Below are 23,775 nucleotides of genomic sequence, written 5' to 3' on the forward strand. Positions count from 1 at the left end.
AGTATTTTGCACTATTACTTTTTAATGCACATTTTGTATTTTTCCCGTACCACAATGCTTACATTTTGTATTTTAAAGTATATATTTCTGACTGAACAACCTTGTAAGAATAATTTCCTTCGAGATAAATAAAGTATTATTTATCTTATCTTATCTTAACATGATTTTCTCTGGACCCCAAGCCTCCTATCTCAGTCCTGCTCAGGGTTTCAACCCGAAGCATCTGGAGTATTGTGTACAGTTCTGGTCATCCCACTATAGGAAGAATGTCGAGGTTTTGGAGAGGGTGCAGAAGAGGCTTACCAGAATGCTGCCTGGATTAGAGGGTATGTGATGGACAAACTTGCGTTGTTTTCTGTGGAGTGGCGAAGGCTGACGGGAGATATGATAGAGGTTTATAAGATTATGACAGGGATAGATAGAGTAGACGGATGGTATCTTTCTCCCAGGGTTGGAATGTCTAATACCAGAGGGCATGCATTTAAGGTGAGAGGGGGTAATTTCAAAGGAGAGGTAATTTTTTTGTACAGAGAGTGGTGGGTGCCTGGAATTCACTGCCTAGGGTAGTGGTAAAGGCAAGTACATTAGGCATTTTTAAGTGAAGTTTAGATATGGACATGGATGTGAGGAAAACGGAAGAATATCGATATTGTGCAGGCAGAAAGGATTGCTTTAGTTTGCCATTTGATTACTGATTTAATCAGCTTGGCACAACATTGGGGACCAGGACCTCTTTCTGTGCTGTACTATGTTGACAGTTCCTCTCCCTCAACAGATGCTGCTGAGGATCCTCTAACAGATTGTTCATTGCTCCTGAACCTGCATCGGACGTCTTGTGTGCTGCCATTTTATGAACTCCATTCACGTTGTTTCATTCAACCAAAAATCACCTGCCTTAGTCTTGGTAATGTCTGAGAGCTTTAAGTTCCTAGGTATGAATGTAACCAACAGCATGGCCTGGTCCAACCATGTAGATGCAAGACCCAAGAAAGCTCACCAGTTCCTCTACAGAAAAGTCTACAGAGTGTGGTGGACACAGCCCAGTCCGTCACAGGAAAAGCCCTCCACACCACTGAGCACATCTACAAGGAGCTCAGCCACAAGAAAGCAGCATCCATTATCAAAGACCTCCACCATCCAGGCCATGCTCTCTTCTTGCTACTACCATCAGGAGAAGGGGCAGAAGCTGCTCTCCCATGACCCCAAGACTCTGCAGAGTTGTGGACACAGCTCAGCACATTACAGAAAGCAACCACCCCTCCACCTCTCACTGCCTCAGGAAAGAAGCCAACCTAATCAAAGACCCCTCACATCTCTTCTCCCCACCTACCATCAGGAAGAGATAGAAAGGCATGAAAACTCAACCCTTCAGGCCCAAGGACAGATTCTATCCCACTGCTATAAGATTTTGGAATGGACCTCATTAGGTAAAAATAACCCTGCTCATGGGCTGTTTGTCCCATTCCCATCAGAGAGGAGGCTACATCACATCCACGTCAATCCACCAGACTCAAAAACAGTTTCCTTACCCAAGTTGTAAGGCGAATCAACCCCTCCACTCACTCTCCCACCCCTCCACACTCCCAACCACCACAAATTTATCATTTCTTTTCCGTCACCTTATGTACAGACACTCCTGAGCCTAGCGTCACTTCATGGACATAAAATCCATTTATGTATGTAAGGTACCTTATGGTCCTGTGCAAAAGTCTTAGGCACATTTATATAACTAGGGTGCCCAAGACTTCTGCACAGTACTGTATTTGTCAACGTGGAGCGGAGAGCGAGTTTGTAAACCTGACAGGAGCAAAGAATGTTAAGAATGGCAAGGGTGGAGTGTCGCTGGAGTGGTGTGGGACAGATGGCAGAGGAGTGATAAGGCAAGGGTGTAGCGTGGGTTCAGACTCACACAGCCCTGAGACACCAGGCAAGGTCATTTGATTCCAAACAATTAGTTTATTGATCATTTCAGAATGTCTCTCTGGTGCTCCCTGCTCCCTCCCCTATCCCCTCCCTTCTCCCAGCCATGATTCCCCTCTCTCTGCCCCCTTCCCACTCTCAGTCCACAATAGAGCACCATATCAGAATCAGGTATGCTATGAAATCTGTTCTTGTTTTGCGGCAGCAATACAGTGCAATACATAAAATCACTTCAGTACTGTGTAAAAGTCTCAGGCACCCTGGCCATATTTATGTGCCTTAGACTTTTGCACAATATTGTTTATATTTATATTCATTATGCTTTTTATTATTAGTGTGTTCTTTATCTTATTGTGTATTTTTGTACTGTATCGGACCCAGAGGAACAATGATTTTGTTCTCCTTTACACTTGTGGACTGGAAATGACATGAAACAAATCTGAATCTTGAAAGTCTTCCTCATCCAGACCTTATCGTCTGCCTGCACCTCACTTCCTCTGGCAATGTAACGATTTATTCTGTATCGTGTTATTGCTTTTCCTCAAAGCACTGTTGTAATGAAATGATCCGAATGCATGGCGTGCAAAACAAAGTTGATAGGTGATGACGATAAACCAATTCAGAAAGAAAGCTGAGAAACCTGCTCTCCCAGTTGATATAAAACTGTCTCTAAGCCAGTTTCAGAACAGGCCTGAACTGAAAGGAGTCTGGCACCTGAGCACTGAAGTCCTGTGCTGGTCAACTGGCTGGAGTGCTCACTGACACCTCTAACTCCTTGCTTCAGCAGTCTGAGTTACCCACCTGCTTCACTTATACCCGTGCCTGAGGAGAACATGGTAACCTGCCTCACTGGCACATTGTCCTATATAACTCAAAGTATTGAGTACAGGAGATGGGCTGTTATGTTGAAGTTGTATAAGACATTGGTGAGGCCTAATTTGGAGTACTGTGCGCAGTTTTGGTCATCTCCCTACAGGAAAGATGTAAATAAGTTTGAAAGAGTACAGAGAAAACTTACAAGGATATCGCAGGGTCCAGAGGACCTGAGTTATAAGGAAAGATTGAATAGGTTATGACTCTATTCCTTACAACCTAGAAGACTGAGAGGAGATTTGATTGAGGCATACAAAATTATGAGGGTTATAGATAGAGTTAAAGCAAGCAGGCTTTTTCCACTGAGGTTAGGTGACTACACCAAAAGGTCATGGGTTAGAGGTGAAAGGTTTAAGGGGAATATGAGGGGAAACTTCTTCACTCAGAGGGTTGTGAGAGTGTGGAATGTGATACCAGCACAAGTGGTGCATGCAAGCTCAATTTCAATGTTTAAGTGAAGATTAGATAAGTTAATGGACGGTAGGGGTATGGAGGGCTATGGCCCCAGTGCAGGTTGATCGGAGTTAGGCAGTTTAAATGGTTTCAGCACAGACTAGATGGGCCGAAGGACATGCTTCTGAACTGTACTTTCCTATGGCTCTATGACTGCTATGAAACATGTCACCTCCTGCCTGAGAAGCAACTTGGATGCACTCCAATTTGCCTACTGGAGCAACACGTCCACTGCAGATACCGTCTCAATGGCTCTTCAACCCTGGAGCATCTGGACAGCAAAGGTGCATTCATCAGGGTGCTCTTTATCAACTACTGCTCAGCATTCAATACCATCATCCCTTCAGAACTAACCAATAAGTTTCAAGACATTGGCCTCAATACTTCCATGTGCAACTGGATCTCCAACTTCTGCACTTGCAGACGCCAGTCAGTTTGCATTGGCAGCAACCTCTCTTCCACGGTCTCCATCAGCATATGTACACCACAAGGCTGTGTGCATAGCCCACTGCTCTACTCACTTTCTATTTATGACTGTGAGGCTAAGCACAGCTCTAGTGCCATATTTAAGTTCACTGACAATACCACTGTTGTAGGCCGAATCAAAGGTGGTGATGAATCAGCATATAGGAGGGAGACTGAAAATCTGGCTGAGTGTCAGCAAGATCAAAGAGCTGATTATTGAGATCAGGAGGAGGAAACCGGAAATCCATGAGCCAGTCCTCACTGAGGATCAGAGGTGGAGAGAGTCAGCAACTTTAAATTGCTCATTGTGATCATTTCAGAGGATCTTCCCTTGGCCCAGCACGTAAGTGCAATGATGAAGGAAGCATAGCAGTGTCTCTACTTCCTTAGAAGTTTGCTAAGATTCAGCATATCCAAAATTTTATCTAAAAAACACCTGTAAATGTGTGGTGGAGAGTTTATTGACTGGTTGCATCACCACCTGTTATGGAAACACCAATGCCCTGGATCATAGATACCTCATAAGGTAGTGTATATAGCCCAGTCCATCACGGGTAAATCCTTCCCCACCATTGAGCACATCTACATGAAGTGCTACCGTAGGAAAGCAGCTTCTATCATCAAAGGCTCTCCACTACTCAGGTCAAGCTCTCTTCTCACTGCTGCCATCAGGAAGGAGGTACGGGAACCTCAGGACTCACATCACCAGGTTCAGGAATGACTATTACCCCCTCAACCATCAGATTCTTGAACCAGAGGGGATAACCACTCAACTTCACTCACTCCGTCACGGAACAGTCCCCACAACCAATGGCCTCACTTTCAATGACTCTTCATTTCATGTTGTCAGTATTTATTGCTTATTTATTATTAATATGTTTTTTTCCTCTTTCAGATTTGCAGTTTGTTGGTTTTGCACTTTGGTTGTTTGTCTGTCCTGTTGGGTGAGATTCTCTTGTATTTCTTGGATTTAGTGTGCATGCCCACAAGAAAATAAATCTCAGGGCTGTACATGGTGACACATATGTACTTTGATAAATTTACTTCGAAGTTTAATAATTTACTTTGAACTCTCAACATTCTTGAAGAGGATGGGTGTGCCCAACAGACACAGTACAATGATGGAGTCAACTCTATCCACCCTGCCACCTATGAACAGGAGAGAAATCAGAAAAAATTTATGGGGACGTTGCCAGGACTAGAGGGCCTAAGTTATAAGGAGAGATTGGCCAGGCTGGTCTTCAGTCTTTGAAATGAATGAGATCAGCAAACCGTAAGCACAAGAAATTCTGCAGATGCTGGAAATCCAGAGCAACACACACAAAATGCTGGAGGAACTCAGCAGGCCAGGCAGCATCTATGGAGAGGAATAAACAGTCGACATTTCAGGCAAAGCCACTTCATCAGAACACAAATAAAGTGGATGGTAACAATCTTTTCTCCAGCGCAGGAGAGTCTAAAACTAGGGGGCATAGAGCTAGGGTGAGAGGAGAAAGACCAGAAAGGAACTTGAGGGGCAACTTTTTTAATGGGGAGGATAGGGAGTATATGAAAGAAGCTGGCAGAGGAAGTGGTTGAGGCAAGTACAGTAGGTGTATTTAAGAAACACTCGGATAGGTACGTGGAAGGGTGGGGCTTGGAGTGAAATGAGCTGACTGCAGGCACTGTGGTTGTCATGCACAGGTTGGGCCAGAGAACCTGTATCTGTGCTATATTACTCTATAAATCATAGCATTCCTCTCTCAATCCACAATTAATCCAGAAGCAGCTCACTGAGGAGTTCCACTTTAACACCATTCACACTCAAACTACTTCTTTACTTGCCCCATCACAATCTCTTAGTCTGCACCATTACCCTTGCAATCATTTCCATTCTGTATTTTTCTCCCCTGTTACTGAAGCTGGAATATTAACTCTGGTCTACTCTCCACAGACTCTCCAAGAGGACCACAACCACGTTGTGGTTTGGAGGTTTGTATACCTCAATGACCCAGAGAGCCATGATGGCTGGAGTCAGGCATTTATGCTTTGGCTCCTGGTAGGGCCACCTAAACAGGTCAAAGGGTAGAGGGCAGACTATGAGTGATCTACCAGTCCTCCAGGTTCGGAGGTTCAGCCTAGGGCTAACAACCCTGACTGATCAAACAAAACTGCTACAGAGTGGCAGAGCTGTTGTGGTAGGGGATTCCATGGTAAGGGGAGTAGAGAGGAGCTTCTGTGGCCGCAAGTGGGACTCCCGTATGGTGTGTTGCCTCCCGGGTGCAAGGGTCAGAGTTGTCTCGGAGAGGCTGCGGGTCATTCTGAAAGGGGAGGGTGAGTAGCCAGCTGTTGTGATGCATGTAGGTACTAACAATATAGAAAGAAAGTGGGATGAGGTTCTACAAGCTGAATTTAGGGAGCTAGGAGATAAATTAAAGAGTAGAACCTCAACGGTAGTCATTTCAGGATTATTACCAGTGCCACGTGCTAGCCAGAGTTGGAATAGCAGGAAAGCTAGACTGAATATGTAGCTTGAGCGGTGGTGCAGGAGGGAGGGTTTCAGATTCTTGGGGCATTGGAACCACTTCTGGGGGAGATGTAGTCCAGATGGTTTACATCTGGGCAGGGCCGGGATCAATGTCCTAGGGAGATAGTTTGATAGTGCTGTTAGGGAGGTTTTAAACTAATATGGCAGGGGGATGGGAACCCACACAGAAAAGAAGAGGGAAGTGATGCAGAGACCAAAGCTAGAGCTAGTGAAGAAAAAAGTAAGAGTAGAGTGCAGAAAAGTAAAAAGCAAAAATCGCATCGGTCACAAGATTCTAAAAGGACAATAAGTATAAGGGCACTTTATCTAAATGCCCGCAGTATTAGAAACAAGGTTAGTGGATTTGTGGCACAGATCAGTACCAAGGCGTATGATTTAGTGGCCATTACAGAAACTGGGTTGCAAGGTGGAGATGACTGGGAATTAAATATCCAAGGGTATCAGGTAATACGGAAAGATAGACAGGAAGGCAGAGGAGGTGGGGTGGCATTCTTGATTAGGGATGAGATCAGGGCGATTGTGAGAGATGATATAAGATCTACGGAGCAGAATGTTGAGTCCATCTGGGTAGAGATTAAGAATAATAAAGGGAAAAAATCACTGTGGGAGTTGTCTATAGGCCAGCTAATAAAAATATTGCAGTGGCAGAGGCGATTAACCGAGAAATAACTGAGGCTTGTAAGAACAGTGGTCGTGGGGGATTTCAACTTCCACATAGATTGGGTGAATCAGGTTGGTCAAGGAAGTCTTGAGCAGGACTTCATAGAATGCATCTGTGATGGCTTTCTTGAGCAGCATGTTAGTGAACCTACGTGGGAAAATACTATCTTAGATCTAGTCCTGTGCAATGAGACAGGTAAGATTAACAATCTTGTAGTCAGGTATCCTCTTGGAAAGAATTATCGTAGTATGATTGAATTGTGCATTCAGATGGAGGATGAAATAATTAGATCTAAAACTAGTGTATTATGTTTGAACAAGGGAGACTACAACAGGATGAGGGAGGAGTTGGCTAATGTGGATTGGGAGCACAGTTGCTCATCCTTGGTAGGACAGTTGAGGAATTGTGGAATACTTTCAAAGAGATTTTTCACAGTGCTCAACAAAAGTATATTCCAGTCAAAATTAAGGACAGTAAGTGTTTGGAGAGCCAGCCTTGGATAACTAAGGAAATAAAAGATAGTATCAAATTACAAGCTCATGTGTACAAAGTCGCAAAGAGTAGTGGGAGACTGGAGGATTGGGAGAACTTTAAAAAGCAACAGAGAACAACTAAACAAGAAATAAGGAAAGGGAAGATAGAGTATGAAAGTAAATTAGCACAAAATATAAAAACAGACAGCAAAAGTTTTCATAAATATATAAAGCGGAAGAGGGCAGCTAAAGTCATCGTAGGTCCGTTGGAAGACGAGAAGGGGAAATTGATATTGGGTGATAAGGAAATGGCTGAGGCATTGAACAACTATTTTGTGTCGGTCTTCACGGTAGAGGATATGTCTAATATGCCAAAGAAGGACGTTATGGACAAAATGGGAGGTGAGGACCTCGATAAAATCACTGTCACTAAAGAGATAGCAATGAGCAAACTAGAGGGCCTGAAGGTAGATAAGTCCCCTGGTCCTGATAGGATGCATCTCAGGGTGCTGAAGGAATTGGCGGAGGTTATAGTAGCCGCATTGGTAATCATTTATCAAAACTCTCTAGACTCTGGGCAGGTCCCGGTGGATTGGAAGACAGCAAATGTCACACCAATTTTTTAAAAGGGATGTAGGCAAAAGACAGGCAACTATAGGCCAGTTAGCTTAACATCTGTAGTCGGGAAAATGCTTGAAGCTGTCATTAAGGAAGGAATGGTGAAACATTTAGAAAGGAGTGGTTCCATTAGACAGACGCAGCATGGATTCAGAAAGGACAGGTCCTGTTTGACAAACTTACTGGAGTTCTTTGAGGACATAATGAGTGCAGTGGATAGAGGAGAACAGGTGGATGTCGTATACTTGGATTTCCAGAAGGCATTCGATAAAGTGCTGCACAAGAGACTTATAAATAAGATAAGGATGCATGGAGTCGGAGGAAGTGTATTAGCATGGATAATGGGTTGCTTAACCGATAGAATGCAGAGAGTTGGTATAAATGGGTGTTTCTCCGGTTGGCAGTCAGTGGTGAGTGGGGTGCTGCAGGGGTCGGTGCTGGGCCCGCAGCTGTTTACCATTTACATTGATGATTTGGAAGAGGGAACTGAGTGTAGTGTAGCAAAATTTGCTGATGACTCTCAACTGAGTGGCAAAGCAAATTGTACAGAGAATGTGGAGAGTCTGCAGAGGGATATAGATAGGTTAAGTTAGTGGGCCAAGGTCTGGCAGATGGAGTACAACGTTGGTAAATGTGAGATCATCCACTTTGGAAGGAATAATAGAAGAGCAGATTATTATTTAAATGGTGAAAGACTGCAGCATGCTGTTGTGCAGAGGGACTTGGGAGTGCTTGTGCATGAATCGCAAAAAGTTGGCTTACAGGTACAACAGGTTATTAAGAAGGCAAACAGAATGTTGCCCTTCATTGGTCGAGGGATTGAATTCAGGAGCAGGGAGGTTATGTTGCAACTATACAGGGTACTGGTGAGGCCATACCTGGAGTACTGTGTGCATTTCTGGTCTCCATACTTGAGGAAGGATATACTGGCTTTGGAGGCCGTGCAGAGGAGGTTCACCAGATTGATTCCAGGGATGAAAGGGTTAACCTATGAGGAGGGATTGAATCGCCTGGGACTATACTCTCTGGAATTCAGAAGAATGAGAGGGAATCTTATAGAAACATACAAAATTTTGAAAGGGATAGATAAGATAGAAGTAGGAAAGTTGTTTCCATTGGTAGGTGAGATTAGAACTAGGGGACATTGCCTCAAGATTCAGGGGAGAAGATTTAGGATGAAGATGAGGAGAAACTGTTTTACCCAGAGAGTGGTGAATCTGTGGAATTCTCTGCCCAGGGAAGCAGTTGAGGCTTCTTTACTAAATATATTTAAGAAACAGTTAGATAGGTTTTTACATAGTAACAGAATTAAGGGTTATGAGGAAAAGGCAGGTAGATGGAGCTGAGTTTACGGACAGATCAGCCATGATCTTATGAATGGTGGGGTAGGTTAGATGGGCCGGATGGCCTACTCCAGCTCCTATTTCTTGTGTTGTTCTCATGTCTTGAATAAACACAAGACACAATGAAGTATGAATCTCCTGATAGCCACTATAACACATAGGAACAGAATTAGGCCATTCGGTCCATCCAGTTTGCTCTGCCATTCCATCATGGCTGATTTATTAACCCTCTCAACCCCATTCTCTTGTCGTCTCCCTAGGTTTCAATTAGATCCCCCTCATTCTTCTAAACTCCAGCAAGCACCGGCTCAGAGCCATCCAACACTCCTCATACATTAACCCTCTCCTTCTCAGGATCAATCTCATCAAATTCCTCTGGACTCTTTGCAACAGCAGCATCTCTTTTCTTAGATAAGTGGCCCAAAACTGCTCATAATACTCCATGTGGTCTGACCAATGTCATTCTCAATGCTCAGAAGCATGGAGGACAGGGAAAGAGTAGGAGGGACAAGGAAGTCCTGGGAATGTTGGATGCTTGGAATGTGAGGTTGACGCAGAGGAAGCATACACTCAGTGGCCACTTTATTTGGCACCTCGCGTATGTTCAACTCCATCACGGACCGTCCCAAGCCCGGCCACGAAAGGGGGAAGGTTAGGCATGGGGTTAGCAACCCCATCCCATAAAAAGCAACACACACAAGAAGCTGGAGGAACTCAACAGGCCAAGCCGCATGGAAAAAAAGTACAGTCAACGATTCGGGCCATTACCCTTTGGCAGGACTGGAGATAAAAAGATGAGGAGTAGATTTATAAAGTGGGGGAGGGGAGGGAGGAACACAAGGTGAAAGGTGAAACTGGGAAAGAGAGGGATGAAGTAAAGAGTTGGGAAGCTGATTGGTTAAAGAGATACAGGGCTGGAGAAGGGGGAATCCGATAGGAGAGGACAGAAGGCCATGGAAGAAAGAAAAGGGGGGAGGAAGACCAGAGGGAGGCAATGGGCATACAAGGGGATAAGGTGAGAGAGGAAAAAGGGGGTGGGGAAAGCTGAAGTGGTGGGGTGCATTGCCAGAAGTTTAAGAAATCGATGTTCATGCCATCAAGTTGGAGGCTACCCAAACGGAACATAAGGTGTTGTTCCTCCAACCCGAGTGTGACCTCATCACGACAGTAGAGGAGGCCATGGATTGATATATTGGAATAGGAATGGAAAGTGGAATTAAAATGGATGGTCACTGAGAGATCTCGCTTTTTCTGGCGGATGGAGCATAGGTGCTCAGTAAAGTGGTCTCCCATTCTATGTCGGGTCTCACTGATATTCAGGAGGCCACACCGGGAGCACCAGACACAGTAAATGACCCCAACAGACTCACTGGTGAAGTGTCGCCTCACCTGGAAGGACAGTTTGGGGCACTGAATGCTGGTGAGGGAGGAGGTGTAGGGGCAGGTGTAGCAGTTGTTCCACTTGCAAGGATAAGTGCCAGGACGGAGATCAGTGGGGAGGGATGGGGGGGACGAATGGACCCAAGGGAGTCATGTAGGGAGCGATCCCTGTAAAAACCCAGGGCTACAGAAACACCAACAGAAGCTCCATGGAGAGGAATGATCATTGAAGATTGGCTACATCCGGGACAAACTGAAAGACTGGCCCAGGGTACAGGACTCAGGCAGGGTGTCAGCAGCCTGTACCCCTGTAGTGGTGATAGGCTTTAGTAAGTAAGTGAGTGTATGTTCATGGTTTCCTGTGGCTCGAGCCTATCCATTTCAAGATTCAACATGCTGTGCATTCAGAGGTGCTCTTCTGCACACCACTGTTGGTTATTTGAGTTACTGTTGCCTTCCTGTCAGCTTGAACCAGTCTGGCCATTCTCCTCTGACCTCTCTCATTTACAAGATGTTTTCGCCCACAGAACTGCCGCTCACTGGATGCTTTTTGTTTATCGCATCATTCTCTGTAAACTCTAGAGACTGGTGTGCATGAAAATCCCAGGAGATCAGCAGAGATACACAAACCACACTGCCTGCCTACCAACAATCATTCCACGGTCAGAGTCACTTCGATCACATTTCTTCCCCATTCTGATGTTTGTTCTGAACAACAACTGAACCTTTTGACCATGTCTGCATGCTTTTATACATTGAGTTGCTGCCACATGATTGGCTGATTAGATATTTGGATTAATTAGGTGTATCAAATAAGGGCCATTGAATGTATATTAAAATGGGAGTCACTGGGGGAGGACAGCCATGAAACTCTGGCAATGAGCTCCCCCAGCATTTTGTTTGCATTGCTCAAGGGTTCAGTTTAAATCACTTTAAATATTTACCTGTATGAACCAGCCACCACCTTCTCCAGGTCAATTATCAGGAACTTTTCCAGGACCTGACCACTAAATTTCTTCCCGGACTTTGTACAGTAGGTGTCTCCCACCACACTCCGGATCCGCATGTTCTAGAGAGGGAGAAAGAAAACAACAGTACGTTTACCTGGGCTGAGAGCAGAGAGGTGACTGAGCCAGTACCACACACTGTCAGTTAGATTTGCTATTATCTAGGGTGGTGAATGTTGAATGGGTTCAGAACCAGTCAGTCTCCGAGTGAAAACACTTGCTAGCTCTGTCCATTAGACTAACCAATGCCAATTAAGCATTTATAAGGAATGAGCTAGTATCATAAAAACGTGCATTAAAACAATGACCATAAGGGTGGTAAAAATGTACCAAGACTTTGACCTTTTTACCATAAGACCATTACGCCATTTGACCCATCCAGCCTGCTCCGCCATTTTGTCATGGGTGATCGATTTTGTTCTCAGCCCCAATCTCCTGCCTTCTCCCTGTAACCCTTCATGCCCTGTCCAATCAAGAATCATCAACCTCTGCTTTAAATACACCCAAAGACTTGGCCTCTGCGGCTGCCTGCGGCAACAGAGCATGTTACATGTTTTACATGTCAGCGCGTCTGAGAGTCTGGGGCCAAGAACCGATAGTCAGAGAGCCGAAGGTGGCCAGTCCTGAGGTTTGAGGCCTGAATGTGTGTGGGAGTGGGTGGGTGTTACCTTGCTGTGGTTGCTTGTGTTGTTCTGCTGAATGTTGTGGGCATGCCGTGTTGACGCTGGAATGCATGGCAATACCTGCATCATCGGTTGTTAACGCAAACTACACATCTCACTCAATGGTTGGATGTACATGTGATCAATAGATCTGAATCTGACATGTCTGGTCAGGTGTGATGAACAACGAGCTTGCAGTAGGTGCAAAGGGTCAGGTGAGCAGTGTTCACAAGAAATCATAAATTCAACACAACTTTTACACAATTAGAAAACAGATCATCAGGGACCCCCACCCCCCAGGAGATGCTCTCTTCTCACTGCTGCCATCAGGAAGAAGATACAAGAGGCTCGGTACTCGCACCACCAGGATCAGGAACAGTTATTACCCCTCAACTATCAGGCTCTTGAACCAGAGGGGTAACTTCACTCAACTTCATTGCCCCATCTGTTCCACAATCTACAGCTGAAGTCAGAAGTTTACTTACACCTTAGCCAAATACATTTAAACTCAGTTTTTCACAGTTCCTGACATTTAATCCTAGAAAACATTTCCTGTCTTAGGTCAGTTAGGATCACTAGTTTATTTTAAGAATGTGAAATGTCAGAATAGTAGAGAGAATGATTTATTTCAGCTTTTATTTCTTTCGTCACTTTCCCATTGGGTCAGAAGTTTACATACACTTTGTTAGTATTTGGTAGCATTGCCTTTAAATTGTTTAACTTGGGTCAAACTCTTTGGGTAGCCTTCCACAAACTTCTCACAGTAAGTTAAAGAATCTAAGGAAAAGATACCCCCAAGGGTGCCCGGGGGGGGGCGGGGGAGGAAGAGCACCCCATTCGGATGGACACAATGACATCAGACCCAGGCAATGAACGAACGACGATGAGGAAGCAGTGTGCACGTGGCAAAATCTGCAAGAACGATCACGGCTTGAAGATCCACCAAGCGAGGATGATGTGTTTGGCGGGAGCAGGAGCAGCACAACGCGCAGGTGTCCAACCTGATGAGACGAAGGAGGGGCCAGGCCCGGAGTCACCCCATAGTGCCCAGAACCTCCAAGTGTTGCAAACTAATCCCTCGAACATGAAGTCTAACAGGAGGTGGATCAAATGGCCTGCAGCTAACATGACTTCACTGTGGAAGCAGCTTGATGACGATGTTAACCAAATTCTGGAGGCAACGGCGAAGGGAGGGGTTGATAGGAAGCTGCAAGCCATGACAACAATTATTGTCAGTATCGCAGCTGAACGGTCTGGAGAAGAGGAGAAGGAAGACTCCAAAACATCTTACTCGAAGAACCAAAGAGTATTGAGGATCCACAATATCAGGCAGAAGATGAAAGCGCTGAAGTCCCAATACAAGGAGGCAGGAGAAGAGGAGCGCATTGGTTTGGCCCAGCTGATGTGCATACTACGAAAGAAGATCAGGGTCCTCCGCCGGGCAGAGTGGCATTGAAGGCGGCGTCGTGAAAGGGCCTGAAAACGTGCTGCCTTTATCGCCAACCCCTTCAAGTTCATCAAGGAGTTGCTGGGGGAGAAGCGCAGTGGGAAACTGGCCTGTTCGCAGGAAGACATAGACCAACATCTGAAGAAGATATATAATGATCCTGAAAGAGAGCAGGAGTTGAGAGAGTGCGACATCCTAATAGACCCACCTGAACAGGATGTGCAGTTCGACATGTCAGAGCTGCAACTAAAGGAAGTCAGAGAGGTCGTCCGCAAAGCAAGGGCAAGCTCGGCTCCAGGACCAAGCAACACCTCATACAAAGTGTACAAGAACTGCCCCAAACTCCTGCTGCGTCTGTGGAAGATCCTGAGAATCTTCTGGAAAAGGGGAAGATCCCAGAACAGTGGAGAGTGGCTGAAGGGGTGTGGATCCCGAAGGAGGAAAATGCCACCCAGATAGATCAGTTTCGCATCATCTCCCTGCTGTGTGTCGAGGCAAAGATCTTCTTCAGTGCAGTTTCCAACCGGTTGTGCACCTACCTAGCAAAGAACACCTATATTGATACATCAGTCCAGAAGGGTGGCATTTCAGGGATGCCGGGCTGTCTGGAGCACATCGGCGTGGTGAAACAGCTCATCAGGGAGGTCAGAGAGAACAAGGGCAACCTGTCAGTGTGGTGGCTCGACCTGGCAAATGCACATGGCTCCATTCCGCACAAACTGGTGCAGCTCACACTGACCAAATATCACGTCCCCAGCAGAATCCGAGACCTTTTCGCTGATTATTACAGCAACTTCAGGATGAGGGTCTCTTCAGGAGCAATTACACCAACCTGGCACAAGGTGGAGATCGGCATCATCACAGGGTGCACTATCTCAGTGACACTGTTCTCCCTAGCCATGAACATGCTCACTAAGTCTGCTGAACCAGAGTGCAGAGGGCCCAGAATGAATTCCACTCAACGGCAACCACCTATCAGGGCATTCATGGATGACCTCACAGTCACCACAGAATCAGTCCCAGGCTGCCGGAGGATTCTGCAAGGGCTCGAAAAGCTGGTGGAGTGGGCCCGGATGCGTTTCAAACCTGCCAAATCAAGATCGATGGTGCTGAGGAAAGGGAAGGTGGAGGACAAGTTCCGGTTCAGCATTGCAGGCACAGCCATCCCAACCATCACAGAAAAGCCAGTCAAGAGCTTAGGCAAAGTTTTTGACAGCTCTTTAAGGGACACAACATCCATTCAGGCAACCTGCACCGAGTTGGATGGCTGGCTGAAGTCTGTGGACAAGTCTGGCCTCCCTGGGACGTTTAAAGCCTGGGTGTATCAGCATGGCATTCTTCCCAGAATCCTGTGGCCCCTCCTCGTCTATGCAGTTCCGATCTCGACAGTCGAAACCTTAGAGAGGAGGGTTAGCAGCCACCTCAGGAGATGGCTGGGGCTGCCAAAGAGCCTGAGCAGCATCGCACTCTATGGACACCACAACAAACTGCAACTGCCCTTCAAATCCTTGGAGGAAGAATTCAAGGTAACAAGAGCCAGAGAAGTGCTACAGTATAGGGACTCAAGTGACCTGAAGGTGGCTAGAGCAGGGATCCAAGTAAGTACTGGCAGGAAGTGAAGGGCAGAGGAAGCTGTTCAGGAGGCAGAGGCGAGGCTGCGTCACAGGAGGCTGGTGGGAGTGGTCACACAAGGCCGAGCCAGGCTAGGATCCTTTCCAACTCCCCAAATGGACACCAGAGGGAAGGAAAGGCGTCGTCTAGTTCAGGAGGAGGTGAGAGCAGTAGTGGAGGAGATAACAGCCTGCAAGGTGGTGGGAATGAAGCAACAGGGAGCTTGGACAAGATGGGAGAATGTGGTTGAGAGGAAAGTGACCTGGGCTGATCTTTGGAAAGCCGAACCACACCGCATCCAATTCCTCATCCAGGCAGTGGATGATGTGCTTCCAAGCCCATCAAACCTACACACATGGGGCAAGACAGAGTCATCTGCGTGCCCACTGTGCTCCAAGCGAGGAACTCTGGAGCACATCCTCAGCGGCTGTGCAAGGGCACTTGGTGAGGGACGGTACAAGTGGAGGCATGATCAGGTCCTGAAGACCATCGCTGAAGTCGTCAGTGCAGGAGTTGAGTGGGCGAAGCGGTCCCGACCCTCCAAGCAGACCATTGCCTTTGTCAGAGCTGGGGAGCAGCCAATACCTGCCAAAAGAACATCTGCAGGCATTCTGACCTCTGCAAGGGACTGGCAGCTGTTGGTGGACCTCGAAGGGCAGCTGAAGTTCCCCAACCATATCGCAGCCACCACCCTGCGACCAGACATTGTCCTAGTGTCTGAGTCTACTAAGCAAGTGGTGCTGCTGGAGCTGACAGTCCCATGGGAAGATAGCTTGGAAGAGGCCTTTGAAAGGAAGCTCTCCAAGTACGCAGGACTGATCAGCAACTGTCAGCAGGCTGGATGGAGAGCGAGGTGTCTCCCAGTGGAGGTTGGTTGTAGGGGATTTGTAGCCCGTTCTTTAGTTAGAGCCTTCAGCATTTTGGACATCGAGGGAGAGAGGAAGTGGAGAGCCATCCGCAGTACCACCGATGCGGCAGAGAGGGCCTCAAGATGGCTGTGGCTCAAAAGAGGGGAGCTATGGAGTCATAAGTAGCTAACCATCTGGACACAAGCTGGGGTCTGATCAGCCCCGGCTGGGTCACCTGGAGGAGGTTGTATGATGTTGAAAGACCTGAAACACCCGATGATTCCAGGAACATCACTGAAGATGTGTCCAGAAGCATCGATAGATGTATGTACACAACTGGAATTTTGTTACATTCCTCCAGACAGAACTGGTGTAACTGAGTTAGGTTTGTAGGCCTCCTTACTTGCACACGCTTTTTCAGTTCTGCCCACAAATTTTCTATGGGACTGAGGTCAGAAAATGATGTCAAGTCTGGTTTGTCCTTGGGAGCAATTTTCAAATGCCTGAAGGTACACGTTCATCTGTACAAACAATAGTACGCAAGTATAAACACCATGGGACCACGCAGCCGTCATACCGCTCAGGAAGGAGATGCATTCTGTCTCCTAGAGATGAACGTACTTCGGCGTGAAAAGTGCAAATCAATCCCAGGACAACAGCAAAGGACCTTGTGAAGATGCTGGAGGAAACAGGTAGACAGTATCTATATCCACAGTAAAACGAGTCCTATATCGACATAACCTGAAAGGCTGCTCAGCAAGGAAGAAGCCACTGCTCCAAAGCTGCCATAAAAAAGCCAGACTATGGTTTGCAAGTGCTAATGGGGACAAAGATCTTACTTTTTGGAGAAATTTCCTCTGATCTGATGAAACAAAAATTGAACTGTTTGGCCATAATGACCATTGTTATGTTTGGAGGAAAAAGAGTGAGGCTTGCAAGCCGAAGAACACCATCCCAACCGTGAAGCATGGGGGTGGCAGCATCATGTTGTGGGGGTGCTTTTCTGCAGGAGGGACTGGTGTGTGGATATATTGAATGTATGTGGATATATCTATATATATATATATCTATGTATATATATATGTATGTATATCTTGTATGTGGATATATTGAAGCAACATCTCAAGACATCAGCCAGGAGGTTAAAGCTTGGTCGCATATGGGTCTTCGAAATGGACAATGACCCCAAGCATACCTCCAAAGTTGTGGCAAAATTGCTTAAGGACAACAAAGTCAAGGTATTGGAGTGGCCATCACAAAGCCGTGACCTCAATCTGATAGAAAATTTGTGGGCAGAACTAAAAGAGCATGCACAAGCAAGGAGGCCTACAAACCTGACTCAGTTACATCAGTTCTGTCTGGAGGAAAGGAACAAAATTCCAGCAACTTACTGTAAGAAGCTTGTGGTAGGCTATCCAAAGCGCTTGACCCAAGTTAAACAATTTAAAGGCAATGTTACCAAATACTAACAAAGTGTACGTAAACTTCTGACCCACTGGGAAAGTGTGAAAGAAATAAAAGCTGAAATAAATAATTCTCTCTACTATTACTCTGACATTTCACATTCTTAAAATAAAGTAGTGATCCTAACTGACCTAAGACAGGGAATGTTTTCTAGGATTAAATGTCAGGAATTGTGAAAAACTGAGTTTAAATTTATTTGGCTAAGGTGTATGTAAGCTTCTGACTTCAACTGTATGTACTCTTTACCTCATGTTCTCAATATTTATTGCTTAATTATTCATTATTTTTCCCTTTTGTGTTTGCATAGTTTGTTGTTTTTGCACATCAGCTGTTTGTCCATCTTGCTCTGTGCAGTTTTTCATTGATTCTATTGTGTTTCTTTGTACTTACTGTGAATGCCGGCAAGAAAGTGAGTCTCAGAGTTAGTATATGGTGATATTTATGTACTTTGGAAATAAATTTACTTCAAATTTTGAACTTTGAACACACTTAGAACAAAAAAAAAGCCAAGTTTCTGCAGATCTTTTGAATTACCAGTACTTGAAAGTCTAGGAATAGGAAAGCCATTGACAAAAATTACTAAAACATTGTTGTGAGATACAGAAAAAGATTGGCCATGGATAGTGTAATGCTAACCTTCAGCCACCATGTGATTGGAGGGCTCAAACATCGGGAATGTGTTTCAGCCCAGGTAACACAACTCTGATCAAAGAGTGTTTGGAGCATTGCAGCATCGGGAAGACAAGTTAACCCAGAAACGCATGGTGTCACATGCATGCCTGCCTCCGACCCGAAAAACTTCAATAAATACAAGGCATATCTGCGACAGTATCAGCCTCCTGCACCATCCACTCCATCAGTCTAACTTTGCGGAGTATGTGGGAAGGACCTGGTTGCAGTTAACAGGAGACTGGGAGGAAAAAAATGACAGCGCCACCTCCTAATTAGTTTCAAGTCTTGCTTCAGGAAGGAGGTCAGAAATAGAAACAATCAGATCCAGTGTCAGGGTTATTATCGGTTATGCATGCCGTGAAGTTTGTTGGCTTGGGCAGCAGCTGTACAGTGCTATACATAAAACAATTATAAGTTACAATAAGAAATATGTGTCTATTATATAAATAGTAGTGCAAAACAAGAGCAAAAAGTGAGGTTTGTTCATGGTGCATTCAAAAATCTGATGACAGGGTGAAGGGGTTGCTCTTAAAACATTGAGTATATGCCTTCGGGTTCCTGTATCTCCTCCTCAATGGTTGTAATGGGACCTGTCCTAACCGTTAATATGAGAAAGTCTGCAGATGCTGGAAATCCAAAGTAGCACAAACAAGATGCTGGAGGAACTCAGCAGGTTAGGCAGCATTTATGGAAAAGAGTAAACAGTCAATGTTTCGATCCTTCTTCAGGACCGAGAAGGAAGGGGGAAGATGCCAGAATAAAAAAGTGGTGAGTTGGGAAAGAGGCTGGCTGGACTAGAAGGGCCAAGATGGCCTGTTTCCATGCTGTAATTGTTATATGGTTATATGGATGGTGATAGGTGAAGCCAGGTGGGTGGGAAAGGTCAAGAGCTGGAGAAGAAAAAAATCGGATAGGATTGGAGAGTGGACCATCAGAGAAAGGGAAGGAGGAGGGGAGCCAATGGGAAGTAATAGGTAGGTGAGAAGAGGTAAAAGGTTAGAGTGGGGAACAGAGGAGGTGGTAGTGAAATTAATTCACCAGAAGAGAAATTGATATTCATGCCATCAGGTTGGAGGCTACTCAGACAGAATATAAGGTGTTGCTCCTCCACCCTGAGGGTGGCCTCATCCTGGCACTAGAAGAGGCCATGGATCGACACATTGGAACAAGGAAGGGAATCGGAATTAAATGTTTGTCCACTGGGAAGTCACGCTTATGGCAGTTGGTGCTAACTGTTTGTGGTTTGAGAGCTCCACTAAAATGAGCCTTGTTCGACACCCGTCCCACAGGCTACACTGATGAGCCTCATATTGTAAAGGAGTATTTCTGCATGTTTGGCAGGCACTGGCTACATACTGTATATCCAAATGAATTTGGGAAAAAAGGTGTGTCTGTCATGTTATTTGACATCATATTTAAACATGTAGCAAACTGATCACCATATGCAAATTGGTTAACAATAACAGGGTTTTCTTGTTCAGCTCATCTAAAAACACACTGGTGTACAAATGCCATGGTGCTATGAAAAGAATTCAGCCCTGCCCTAGTTCCGGGCACCACACAGTAAAGGGGATAGATTTGCCTTTAAGTGTTTGCAATCAAGATAGTCATAGTCATTGTCATACTTTATTGATCCCGGGGGACATTGGTTTTCGTTACAGTTGCACCATAAATAATAATTAGAACCATAAATAGTTAAATAGTAATATGTAAATTATGCCAATAAATTATGAAATAAGTCCAGGGCCAGCCTAGTGGCTCAGGGTGTCTGACCCTCCAAGGGAGGAGTTGTAAAGTTTGATGGCCACAGGCAGGAATGACTTCCTATGACGCTCAGCGTTGCATCTCGGTGGAATGAGTCTCTGGCTGAATGTACTCCTGTGCCCACCCAGTACATTATGTAGTGGATGGGAGACATTGACCAAGATGGCATGCAAAAGATATGACTGAGGTTCAGAGGATCTTGAGTAAGAGTGGAACGGGAATTGACAGAGGCATAGATTACTATTGCCACACGTACTGAGATACAGTGAAAAGCCGCTCATGCATATAGTTTTTGCCAGTGGGCCATGGCCAAGGTCCATAGACCTTCACTGCTCCCATCAGAGAGGAAGGACAGCAGCTTAGAGACACACATTCAATGTTTTAGCAACAGCTTCTTCCCCTCTGCCATCAGATATCCCTGGCTGTGAATCCTCTAGTGAACCCATAACCAAGGAACCTCAACACCCAGGACATGACATCGTCTCATTGCTACCATCAAGGAGGAGGTGCAGGGGCCTGAAGATCCATACACAGCATTTTAGGAACAGCTTCTTCCCCTCTGCCATCAGATTTCTGAATGGGCCATTAGCTGATGTACACTACCCCACCACTTTGCCCTCTTTTTGTACTATCTACTTAAAAAATATTTCTTATTGTAATCTGTAGTAATTTTTATGTATTGTACCGGACCGCTGCTGCAAAACAACAAATTGCATGACCTATATCGAAGATCACAGAATATGCCACCATATACTGCCATAAGATTCATTTTCTTTTGAGCATACACAGGAAATAAAGAAATACAATAAAATTTATAAAGAACTAACCATAAAGAAACCGTCAAATAGCCAATGTGCAAAAGGAGACACATCATGCAACTAATATAAAGAGATAAATGGATAGATAGATAGATTGATAGATGGATAGATAGACAGATAGATAAATGGATAGATAATACTGAGACCATGAGTTGTAGAGTACTTGAAAGTGAATCCATGAGACCATAAGACCATAAGACATAGGAACAGAATTAGGCCATCTGGTCCATCGAGTCTGCTCTGCCATTCAATCATGGCTGATCCTTTTCTATCTCCTTCTCAACCCCAGTTCCAGGCCTTCTCCCCGTAACCTTTGATGACATCCTTTGATAATCTTTGATGTCCAATCTAGAACCTATCAATCTCTGCCTTAAATACACCCAACAATCTGGCATCCACAGCTGCATGTAGCAACAAATTCCACAAACTCACCACCCTTTGTTTCTCCGCAACTGTTTAGAAAGGGCGCCCCTCTATCCTCAGCCTGTGCCCTCTCGTCTTGACTCTCTCACCATGGGAAACATCCTTTCCACATCTACTCTGTCTAGGCCTTTCAACATTCGAAAGGTTTCAATGAAATCCCCCCTCAACCTTCTGAATTCCAGCAAGTACAGACCCCAGAGCCATCAAACATTCCTCGTATGATAACTCTTCCATTCCTGGAATCATCCTTGTGAACCTCCTCTGAACCCTCTCCAATGCCAGCACATCTTTTCTAAGATGAGAAGCTCAAAACTGTTCACAATACTCAAGGTGAGGCCTCACCAGTGCATTATAAAGCCTGACTGGCCGACCACAGTATGTGTGCTTGCAACATTGTGTGTCGGACAGAGTGATCAGCAGCACTGGGGCCCCACGGGGTACTGTCTTGTCTCCCTTTCTCTTCACCATTTACACCTCGGACTTCAACTACTGCACACAGTCTTGTCATCTTCAGAAGTTTTCGGATGACTCTGCCATAGTTGGATGCATCAGCAAGGGAGATGAGGCTGAGGACAGGGCTACGGTAGGAAACTTTGTCACATGGTGTGAGCAGAATTATCTGCAGCTTAATGTGAAAAAGACTAAGGAGCTGGTGGTAGACCTGAGGAGAGCTAAGATACCGGTGACCCCTGTTTCCATCCAGGGGGTCAGTGTGGACATGGTGGAGGATTACAAATACCTGGGAATACAAATTGACAATAAACTGGACTGGTCAAAGAACACTGAGGCTGTCTACAAGAAGGGTCAGCGTCATCTCTATTTCCTGAGGAGACTGAGCTCCATCGTCTGCCGGACAATGCTGAGGATGTTCTACGAGTCTGTGGTGGCCAGTGCTATCATCTTTGCTGTTCTGTGCTGGGGTAGCAGACTGAGGGTAGCAGACACCAACAGGATCAACAAACTCATTTGTAAGGCCAGTGATGTTGTGAGGATGGAACTGAACTCTCTGACGGTGGTGTCTGAAAAGAGGATGCTGTCCAATTTGCATTCCATCTTGGACAATGTCTCCCATCCACTACATAATGTACTGGTTGGGCACAGGAGTACATTCAGCCAGAGACTCATTCCACTGAGATGCAACACAGAGCGTCATAGGAAGTAATTCCTGCCTGTGGCCATCAAACTTTATAACTCCTCCCTTGGAGGATCAGACACCCTGAGCCAATAGTCTGGTCCTGGACTTATTTCCTGGCATAATTTACATATTACTATTTAACTACTTATGGTTCTATTAATATTTAATTATTTATGGTGCAACTGTAACGAAAACCAGTTTCCCCCGGGATCAATAAAGTATGACTATGACTATGACTATGACTCAGCATCATATACTTGCTCTTGTATTCTAGACCTCTTGAAATGAATGTTAACATGGCATTTGCCTTCCACACCTCTGACTCAACCTGCAAGTTAACCTTCAGGGTGTTCTGCACCAGGGCTCCCAAATATCTTTGCATCTCAGATTCCTGGGTTTTCTCTCTGTTTAGAAAATAGTCCACACATTTATTTCTACTGCCAAAATGCATAACCATGCATTTTCCAACATTGTATTTAATTTGCCACTTTCTTGCCCATTCTCCTAATCTGTCTAAGTCCTTCTGCATCCTACCTGTTTCCTCAACACTACCTGCCCCTCCACCAATCTTCATATCATCTGCAAACTTGGCAAAAAGCCGTTTATTCCATCATCTAAATCATTTATATACAGCATAAAAATAAGTGGTCCCAACACCAACCCCTGCGGAACACCACTAGTCACTGGCAGCCAACCAGAAAAGGATCCTTTTATTCCCACTCTCTGCCTCCTACCAATCAGACAATGCTCTAACCATGTTTGTAACTTTCCTGTAATACCATGGGCTCTTAACTTGGTAAGCAGCCTCATGTGTGGCACCTTGTCAAAGGCCTTCTGAAAGTCCAAATATACAACATGCACTGCTCCCCCTTTATCTATCCTACCTGTAATCTCAAAGAATTCCAACAGGTACATCAGGCAGGATTTTCCCTGAAGGAAACTATGCTGACTTTGTATAATCTTTGTCTAATGCAACCACAAATTAGATCATTTCTAATGCCAGCACAATCTCGAACACTACCTCTTTCAGAACCCTGGGGTGCAGTTCCTCTGGTCCAGGTGACTTTTGTACCTTTAGGTCTTTCAGCTTTTTGAGCACCTTCTGTCTTGTAGCAGTAACTGCACCCACTTCTCTTCCTTTACACACAACATCAGGTATACTGCTATGTCTTCCACATTGAAGACTGATGCAAAATACTCATTTAGTTCAT

General features: G+C 45.3%; 1 protein-coding gene across 1 annotated transcript in view; it reads right to left on the reverse strand.

Moving 5' to 3' along the window:
- fam83c (family with sequence similarity 83 member C) overlaps positions 1–23,775 on the reverse strand; it is a 56,671-nt gene that overhangs the window by 12,553 nt on the left and 20,343 nt on the right. Inside the window, exon 3 of the mRNA XM_063074035.1 lies at positions 11,658–11,782. Within this exon, the coding sequence (XP_062930105.1) occupies positions 11,658–11,782 (125 nt within the window). The remainder of the gene's footprint in view (positions 1–11,657; positions 11,783–23,775) is intronic.

Source organism: Mobula hypostoma, chromosome 2 (genome assembly GCF_963921235.1).
Source record: "Mobula hypostoma chromosome 2, sMobHyp1.1, whole genome shotgun sequence".
Classification (NCBI taxonomy): Eukaryota; Metazoa; Chordata; class Chondrichthyes; order Myliobatiformes; family Myliobatidae; genus Mobula; species Mobula hypostoma.